The sequence below is a fragment of the Orycteropus afer genome, unplaced genomic scaffold (assembly GCF_000298275.1).
Source record: "Orycteropus afer afer isolate SDZICR_OR568_19922 unplaced genomic scaffold, OryAfe1.0 scaffold00001, whole genome shotgun sequence".
NCBI classification, from domain to species: domain Eukaryota; kingdom Metazoa; phylum Chordata; class Mammalia; order Tubulidentata; family Orycteropodidae; genus Orycteropus; species Orycteropus afer.
The window spans coordinates 32,426,183-32,436,354 of record NW_006921588.1 but is presented as its reverse complement, the minus strand read 5'-3'; the positions used below and the strand labels follow the sequence as shown (position 1 = coordinate 32,436,354).

At 40.0% G+C, this 10,172-nt stretch overlaps 1 protein-coding gene across 1 annotated transcript in view; it reads right to left on the bottom strand.

The window, feature by feature from the left end:
• SPC25 (SPC25 component of NDC80 kinetochore complex) overlaps positions 1-3,396 on the bottom strand; it is a 16,533-nt gene extending 13,137 nt beyond the window's left edge. Inside the window, exons 1-2 of the mRNA XM_007946265.2 lie at positions 3,258-3,396; positions 3,096-3,161 (exon numbers count right to left, since the gene is read on the bottom strand). Coding sequence (XP_007944456.1) covers positions 3,096-3,161; positions 3,258-3,396 — 205 coding nt within the window. The remainder of the gene's footprint in view (positions 1-3,095; positions 3,162-3,257) is intronic.
• Positions 3,397-10,172: the final 6,776 nt, after the last annotated feature.

Genomic DNA, 10,172 nt, shown 5'->3' with positions numbered 1-10,172 from the left:
TGAGTTTTGAGGCTGAGCCTCTGGTGTTTAAACCCAGCAAGATGCACCTGGTGCACAGGTAACAGCCCAGCTTATAGACTGAGACAGACTAGGAAGAAGGAAGAGGCTGTCCACTTCTCAAAGAATTGGCCAGGGAAAACCTTATGAATAGCAAACTTGATAGATTTCATAAATAACACCAGTAATTAGTACACAAATGAGAATAATGTATATGCTAATGTTATTGATTGCAATATTGATTTTTGCTATTCCAAACTACTTGTAAGTACTAAAATATTGGCATTTTTTTGTAGCTGTCTCAGGTATTGGTCAGTACAAGTTTTTCCTGCTATCCAAAAGTAGAGCATTCCTATGAAACTGTTCGTAAGCTAAAACATCACAAAGCAAAGAAGTAATTACCATAATTTATATTGAAAAAATTTTTGAGCTTTTCCAGAGTTAAAATAACCTACCAAATCATATCAAATAACACATAAAAACTAAAATGGCACTAACATATAGTGTTCATAGATATAGTTGAATCTTCGAAACAAAAATACATGATCTGTTTCCCAAATTTAACTAAGCATAGAATCCTTTGCATCTCTCAAGACTGGCATTCTTCAAAGGGAAAATCTCATTTACAATGGTAACAAACAAAATATTCAGGAATAATCTATATCAAGATACATGCAGGCTCAATTTGGAAAATTATAAAACTTGTCTTGACACATATATGAACTGGATATTTGGAGAAAGATTTTAAGTAACTAATTATAAAGATAAGGAGTTCTGTTGGCGTAGTGGATAAGACATTTGGTTGCTAACCAGAAGGTTAGTGGTTCAAACCCACCAGCTGTTCCATGGAAGGAAGATGGGGCAATCTACTTCCATAAAGATTTACAGCTTCAGAAACCTAATAGGGGTTGCTATGAATCAGAATCAACTCAATGGCTGTGAGTTTGGTTTTTCAATTATAAAGATGCCAATATTTAGCAAATTCACTTTCAAATTTTAGCATAGTCTCAACAGAGTAAAAATATTACCTAAACTTTTCAGAGTTGTGAAAATTCAGAGTCAATATATGCAAAGAGCTTAGAATAGAGCCTGGCACATAGTATGTATATGTGCAAGGGTTAGCTATTAAGTATTAGTCCTTACTAGAAAAATCAAACCTTCCAGATTCTAAGCTCATCCTATTCCATTCTATGCTTATAGCAACTATTACTATGCATTTTGGTTATAGTTTCCCTGTCTATATTCTCTACTAAATTATGAGTGATGTATAGATTATACATTGTGCATCGTTGCTTCTGTGTTTGCCAAGTGAGCAGTTAGATGTTCACTGAACTAATTAAACTTAAATAAATTATACTTCTGTTCAAGTATAACCTGCTACCACCCAGTCAATTTTGACCTATAGCAACCCTATAAGACAGAGTAGAACTGTCCCATAGGGTTTCCAAGGGTTTAAATCTTTAAGGAAGTAGATCACCTCATCTTCCTCCTGCAGAGAGGCTGGTAAGTTTGAACCACTGACCTTTTGGTTAGCAGATGAATGCCTTAATCACTGTACCACAAGAGCACCTTCATAATCAAGAATAATCTGACAAGAACAAGCATAATCTTTCTAAAAACAAAAATACTGATGCTTTCAGACTATTTAGAGCACATATTCACACTACAGATAATCTTTAAGAGCATATTTTGAGACTCACAATTAAAAGCTGACCATTTCAAACTTAATTTTCTAATCCCTAGGGATTCTACAAATTAAGTGTTTAAAGAATCCAAACTCAATAACACTCTATCATATATATGTACCTCCAAAAAAAGGTTTCCCTTTTTGCTTATGATTACACAGAAGGGGGTAAGGGAAGTTATGAAATGGTTTCATAACTTCAGGGCAGCTTAGACAGTAAACATGGGTAAGAATCTAGTATAATAATCTACTAGGGGTTGCAAACTCAAATGCCTTCAGGGACAAGACAGTGAGTAAACTAGGAAAGGCCAGGCAAAAGAGTATTGGAGATGGTGGCAAATGAAAGATTACATGCCCTGTGTAAAACCATTTCAATGTAATATTGTTTGAAATACTGTGGCACTAAGCTCAGTGTCTCCACTGGAGTTTGGACTGTGGCTACTGGTTTGTGGTTTTGTGAGAGAATTCAATAAAAGCTATTGATCTGCTGTGGACAATTAGGAGGGTGGTAGAAAAGGCATGAAAGGTATTAAAAATGTGGAAAGGCTGTCAGAATACTAATTCTATCTCAAATTGCTGAGAGAGCTCCAACTTTTAAATCCCCAGTCTGTGATTTCCAACCAGAAAACAAATTTGCATTTACACATTAACATGAATGAATCTCACAAATATATAGCTAATAAAAGGCAGAGAATATCTATTATGCTATTTATGTAACAATTAAGAACCTAATACTAAACAAAATATTGACAAGTTAGTTCTGGAAGGTGAGAGAAGAAAGTGGTATAAAAAAGGATATTCTATTTTTCAAGCTGGGTAGTGGGTACACAAACAATTATTAGTTTTTTTATGTGTTGTTGTTAGGAAGGAGCCCTGGTGGTGCAGCAGTTAAGCACTCAGGTTCTAACTGAAGGGCTGACATTTAGAACCCACCAGTCTTTTGGCAGAACAATGAGGCAGTCTGCTTCTGTAAAGATTACAGCCTTGGAAACCCTATGCGGCACTGTAGTGTCCCTGTGAGTCACAATTCACTACACAGCAATGGATTTGGTTTTTGTTTTGTTTTGGTTGTACTTGAGTGGTGACTAGTCAATTTTTGATTCCTAGTATAGCACAGTGCCTAAGGCACTTGACTGCTAACCAGAAGGCTGGCAGTTCAAACCCACCAGCCACTCCTCGGAAGGAAGGTTGGGCAATCTACTTCCATAGTGATACCACCTCAGAAACCCAAAGAGGGGTCGCTATGAGTCAGGTCTGACTCAACAGCACATAACAACAACAACAGTATATATATTATATATATACATTTTATATACACACACATTGTACATTCTTTTGCTCCAGTGAAGGATTTTATTACAAAAGTGTTTCATCTAAAAAAAAAAATATCGGGGAAATACAATTTGTTACGTACGATTTTGATATTCCAGAAACATCTCAACCATTCGGTCTTCTTCCTTTAATTTCACAGATAACTTTTCTGAAAGAGAAAGTGAAGTTTCAAATCAGCTGAAATAACACTGAAAAGCAAACAAAAACTGAAAAAAATAGCATATTACAAGTTTACTTTCAGTACCTGCAAATGCTTTCATGGAGTCCTTGTAGGCATCTCTTAGTCCCATCATCTGACAGGAGGTGTCACTAACAGTGTTTATGAATTTATTCCAAAATTCATTTATGCTTTTATCAAACTGTACCAGTTCGTCCTCTATCATTTTGTGAGACAATGCTACAAAACAAATAGAATATGCATTACATTTTTTAAGATTTATTGAAATCAAGTCAACCACATACTCCAATCAATTTGGCAGTAGACACATATGCTAGAAAATGGTTAACAATTTACCTTTAACTCTAGATATTCCAAGATAGATGAAGCCCTCTGGGGCTCAACTGTGGTTAATGTGCAGCAAGAATATAGGACACTCTTACCTCCTAAAGTGAGTGGAAATGCATAGAGCACTCACTCTCTGTGTGACCTGGGGTAAATGACTCTTAACTCCCTTTGTTGTTGTTGTTGTTGTTAAGTGCCGTCGAGTCGTTTCCGACTCATAGCGACCCCATGCACAGCAGAACAAAACACTGCCCGATCCCGCGCCAGCCCCACAATCCCTGCTATACTTGAGCCCATCATCGCAGCCACCGTATCAATCCATCTCCTTGAAGGCCTCCCCCTCTTTCGTCGACCCTCCACCCTACCAAGCATGACATCCTTCTCCAGGGAATGGTCCCTTCTTACAACATGACCAAAATAGGTGAGACGAAGTCTGGCCATTCTTGCTTCCAAGGAGCATTCTGGCTGCACTTCCTCCAGGACAGATCTGTTAGTTCTTTTAGCAATCCACGGTACTTTCAGCATTCTTCGCCAGCACCACAACTCAAAAGCATCAACTCTTCTTTGGTCTTCCTTATTCATTGTCCAGCTCTCACATGCATACCAGGCGATTAGAAATATCATGGCTTGTGTCAGGCACACCTTAGTCCTCAAGGAGATATCCTTGCTCCTCAGCACTTGAAACAGTTCCTTCGCAGTTGACTTTCCCAATGCTACATGTTGTCTAATGTCCTGACTGCTGCTTCCATGGCATTGATTGTAGAACCAAGCAACGTGAATTCTTTGACAACCTCAATCTTCTCTCCATTCATTGTGATGCTGCTCATTGGTCCAGTTGTGAGGATTTTTGTTTTCTTTATGTTGAGATGTAATCCATACTGCAGACTGTATTCTTCAACCTTCATCAGTAGGTGCCTTAAGTCATCCTCACTTTCAGCAAGCAAAGTTGTATCGTCTGCATATCTCAGGTTGTTAATGATTCTTCCTCCAATCTTGATACCACGTTTTCCTTCATATAGTCCAGCTTCTTGGATTATTTGCTCAGCATATAGATTGAATAAGTGTGGAGAAAGAATACAACCCTGACACACTCCCTTCTTGATTTTAAACCATGTAGTGTCCCCTTGTTCTGTTCGAACGACAGCCTCCTGGTCAAGGTACAGAGAACTCCCTTTATGCACGAATAAAATTGGTGACTGCTAACACTTTTTTTTACTCCAGCCTGGATCCCAAGGTTCTGAATGCCCCATCCCCACCAAAGGATAAGTAAGATTCCTCACACCCGAGATCAGAAAGGTAGCACTAAAATGGAGACTGATAGAATATTAGTGGAATTAGTCGAGGACTTATACAAGTCAACTGAACTCTCTAGGAGTCGGTATCCTCCGTAAAAGGATTTCCAAAACGACTCCAGGTCCCATCAGTTCCCTTGTGATGCTAAAACCTTCTATTAACTCAAAATATCCCCAGGAGGCTACAGACAAGTCATTCAGCGAAGCCCAGAACCCTTCAGCCTCGCTGCTACCCAGGCCTCGAAGCCCAACGGCCCCAAAATCTCCAGACTCCGCATTTCACAGACACCGCCTCCGGAAACACACATCACGCCCCCAAACCCCTATCGTGACAGACGAATCGAAGAGCCCAACCTAACGCCCACCTCCCTCACCTTCACGGACCGGTCTGAGCGCCGCCGCCTTCTTTACGACAAATCTGCTCTGTCTTGGGTTAACAACCGATCTCCAGACTATGCTCCGGCAGCCGCCACAATCTTCCAGTTTCAAATCCTGAGCGCCTCCCGCCACCAACTCTCGGGAGCTGACTCGCCTTCTGATTGGCTGATAGCATAATCTCTCCAGGAAGGGATTGGTTGACGTCGTCTTCCGGGATTGCGCGAAACATGAGAAGAAAGGCATTCTGGGATTCGTAGTTCTTTCTGTGCTACACTTGGCATCTCAGCTGTGCCTGTTTGTTCTTATTAGTTGCCATGGAGTATATTCCCAAAGCTCTGGTGGCCTAGTGCCTAAGGCATTTGATGGCTAGCCAGAAGGCTGGTTGTTCCTCTGAAGGAAGATTGGGCAATCTACTTCCTTAGCGATACTGCCTGGGAAACCAAGGAGGTGTTGCTGTGAGTTGAATGGCCTCCAGAGCAGTGAGTTTTTTTTGGAGTGTATTCCAACTCATGGAGACTTTGCAGAGTAGAACTGCTCCACAGGGTTTTCGAGGCTGTGATCTTAAAGCATATATCCAGGCCTGTCTTCGTAGATCCCTCTCAGTGGCTTTGAGCCACCAACTTTTAGGCTAGTAGTCCAGGGCTTACAATTAGCACTACCCTGGACTTGTCCCAGGACAAGTGATTCACTGATTGCACAAATGTAAATATAGTCATAAATTTCTGCTAGAAATGTAAATATTAAACTTTAATTGGATTCTTTTGTGAAGTATGTATCTTATTTCTCGAAGCTATCTGGAGCTTTCAAATCCAAACTCACTGCCATCTACTCCATTCCTACTCACACCGACCCCTCCTTGGGTTTCCGGTGGTATCTCTACCAAAATAGATTGGAGGAGTGGCTGGAGGTTTAAGTTAGTTAAAAAAAAAAAAAAAAAACCACTCTGCCATCGGGTTGAAGTAAGTAAAGATAATTAAAAATAATAAGGCTAATAAAAATACCATAGTTTAATTGTATTTCTCCTAAATTTCATTTCATTATCATTAACAATCCAAACAGCAAGTTATAGCAACAATAAAACAAGTAACACGCTCATTATTTAATAGCTTGTTCATTGAGAAGTGGCTGGAATATTACTGCTTACTGGCTTCTAAAGAGCTCCCATCGCGTAGTGCCTCAGGCATTTGACTGCTAACCAGAAGGTTGGAGGTTCACACCCACCAGCCACTCCATGGAAGGAAGACTGGGCAATCTACTTCCGTAAAGATTTACAGAGTAGGAATCCCAAAGGGCGTCACTATGAGTCATAATCTTCTAGATGGCAGTGAGTTTGGTTTTGGAGTTTACTGGCTTCTAATACTAATAACTCAAAAAATTCCTCATATTCTGTTTTTTATCATCTGAATTAAAACAAAAACATTAAAACGTGGTACCTAGTACTAGTAGTCCCTGCCCCAGTGAAAACTTTTCATGGCCAAAATTCTTGGCACCTGCTTTCTCTAACAGATGGTGTTCCAGATACAGGTTAAAAAGAGGGAAGTCGGAGGCAATTCAAGGTTTCTACCTAAATGTTTGAGAAAATTGTGATGCTGGTGGCAGAATTGAAATTGTATATAAGGGAGCTCTGGTGGCGTAGTGCCTAAGGCATTTGACTGCTAATCAGAAAGCTGGCGGTTCAAACCCACCAGACACTCTTCAGAAGGAAGATTGGACAATCTACTTCTGTAGTGATACTGCCTCTGAAACCAAGGAAAGGTCGTTATGAGTCGGGTCCAACTCAACTAGCACATAACAACAACATAAGGTTGGTCTGGTCTGTTTAGGAGGAGGATGAGTGAGGTGGGCCATGATATGTTAAGATTTTAACATTTTTAGTTTGAAATGATATGTTTGGGGTGTCCAAGTGTTGTTGTTGTTATGTGCAGTTGAGTCGGACCCGACTCATAACGACCTTTCCTTGGGTTTCTGAGGCAGTATCACTATGCAAGTAGATTGCCCAACCTTCCCTCTGAAGAGTGGCTGGTGGGTTTGAACCACCAGCCTTCTGGTTAGCAGTCAAGTGCCTCAGGCACTGCGCTAGCAGAGCTCCTTCCAAGTGTTAGTCTCATGTAATTAATTAGCACAGGGGCTGACTGTTCCAGCTCTGCAATAAGACTGCCTGGGTTTGAAATTCAGGCTTCACCATTTAATAGGTGTGACCTTGGGCAGATTAGTTGATTTCTTGAACCTCAATTTCCTTGTCTGTCAAGTGAGTGAAATAATAATAATACCTTCTTCATATACCTGTATCAGAGTATTATTATTATTATTACCTATATCAGGTATATGAAGAAGGTATTATTATTATTTCACTCACTTGACAGACAAGGAAATTGAGGTTCAAGAAATCAACTAACCTGCATATACCTGAGGAGTTCTGGTGGTGTAGTGCCTAAGGCATTTGACTGCTAACCAGAAGGCTAGTGGTTCAAACCCACCAGCCACTCCTCAGAAGGAAGATGGGACAATCTACTTCCATAGTGATACCTCCTTGGAAACCCAAGGAGGGGTTGCTATGAGTCGAAATTATCTTGACGGCAGTGAGGTTTTTTTTTTTCATATACCTGATGTGAAGTCTAAAAGAGATAATAAACACAAATACCTTAGAACAGGGCCCTGTAATGTAAATGCTCAAAATTGTTTCTTCTATTTATGATTTATACCCTGTCTACTTTTCCTGTACAATCGATTATCATATTAAAAGATATACAAATAAGGCATTCACTATAACAAAATATGAATTAGCAAAGAAATAGAGAACTTGGTGCAATTGAATACTAATTCTAGGTAAGGCGATGCATATAGCCCTTATTAGATAATCACACAACTTATAGAATGCCTGACTGTTAGGAAAGGGAAACAAGCACCGTGCTATGTTTGGATGAGTTAAGTATAGAAAACATTCCTTCCACCCCAGTCCAGATTGATTTAGTCAATCAGTTAGATGTGGTTATTTGGCATTATTCATTTAATAATTTTCCATTGTCTCTACAAATACCATTTTAGTTTCAATATGTTGTTGATTCTGACCCATAGCAACCCCATGTGACAGAGAACTGCCCCACAGTTTTCTAGGCTATAATCTTTATGGAAACAGATTGCCAGGTTTTTCTCCCACTGAGTCACTGGAAGATTCAAACCAACACTTTTCAGATTGTAGCTTAATGCTTAACCCTTGCACCACCAGGGCTCTCAGTTTCACTATGACACCAAACTTACTGCCATCGAGTTGATCCCAACTCATAGCAACCTCCATTAGGTTTCCAAGGCTGTAAATTCTGAAGAAATTACCTCATCTTTCTTCCACAGAGTGGCTGATGGATTGGAATTGCCAACCTTCTGATGTAATAATGCTCAAGCCAAATGCCTTAACCACCGTACCACCAGAGCTCCTTAGTTTCAGTATCCAAAACCAAACTCACTGCCATCGAATCAGTTCTGACTCACAGCAACCCTCATAGGGTTTCCAAGGCTGTAAGTCTTTACAGAAGCAGAATACCTCATCTTTCTTCTGCAGAGCAGCTGGTGGGTTTGAACGACTGACCTTTTGGTTAGCAGCCAAGTCCCTTGACCACTATACCACCAGAGTTCCTAGTTTCAGTATGTTGTTGTTGTTGTTATGTGCCGTCGAGTCGGCCCCGACTCATAGCGACCCCTCCTTGGGTTTCTGAGGCAGTATCACTACGGAAGTAGGATTGCCCAACCTTCCTTCTATATATTAAATTTTAAACAATAATTAGGAAAACTTTTAGTCATTTCTTTAGGCTATAACTTGTTGAAGATAAATTATTTCATTGACTTGTAATAATATGTTCCTTATAGGTTCTGGCAGAGCATGACTGCTCTATGGGCAAGATGGAAAAATAGCTCATAAGCAAGGCTTTGGAATATTCATGAGTTACATAAGCTTACAGCTGACCCCCTTACACTGAGGTGAACATTGTAAATGACTTATTCTTCAGTACTCCCTATTGATCTATTTTTGTAAACGTGACTCCAATTATGAGTAGGCAAAAACAACCAGAATGGTCCTCAAAATAGGTTCTTATTGTTTACAGAAAATCTCTTCTCTACTATTCTCCATCTTCTCTAGACAGTGCATTTGGGGGAGCTCTGGTGGCATAGTGCCTAAGGCATATGACTGCTAACCAGAAGGCTGATGGTTCAAACCCACCAGACACTCCTTGGAAGGAAGGGTGGGCAATCTGCTTCCATAGAGATACTGCCTCAGAAACCCAAGGAGGGATCGTTATGAGTCAGGTGCAACTCGACGGCAGTGCGTTGTGTTGTTTTTAGAGCAATGTGTTACTATCTTGAATATGCTCAAACTGGAAAAGACTAGAGTACGATAAAATCACCTGCTATGGTCCTTGAGAGCAAAAAAGAAACACAAACTTTTCAATTCCTTTTTGCCAAAGAGTGGACAAGCTGCAAGGAAGCTGTATTGGCCAGGTACTACCAGTAGATGAAATGGATTCAATATTTGAATGCTTTCTGGCAAAGCAGAGGAGGAAAGAAAAATAGAAAAAGAATCCAGACCATCTGTTCTCTAAAGATAGCTAGTATTATGTATCCTTTCACCACACTTTTTCAATCTGTATGCTGAACAAATACTCCAAGAACTTTGACTAAAGAGAATGCAAGAAGAAAAGAGGAGAAAGATAAATGCCAAGCTACAGGGAGATCTCCAAAGAACCAGGAAACAGATGCTAAAGAGACAAAGACCTTTCCCCTGAACAAAAAAAAAAGAACATTTTTTTCACCTAGAACTGTCTCCTTGATTTCAGATTTCTACCCTCTTAAACTGTGAGTAAATAAGTTTGTTTTTTAAAGCCATCCACGTGTAGGAGTTCCAGCAAGATGGCGGACTAGGCAGAAGGACTGCAGACCCTCTTCAACAAAGAAAAGGGAAACCAATTGACACAGACACAGAAGATAATCTTGGACC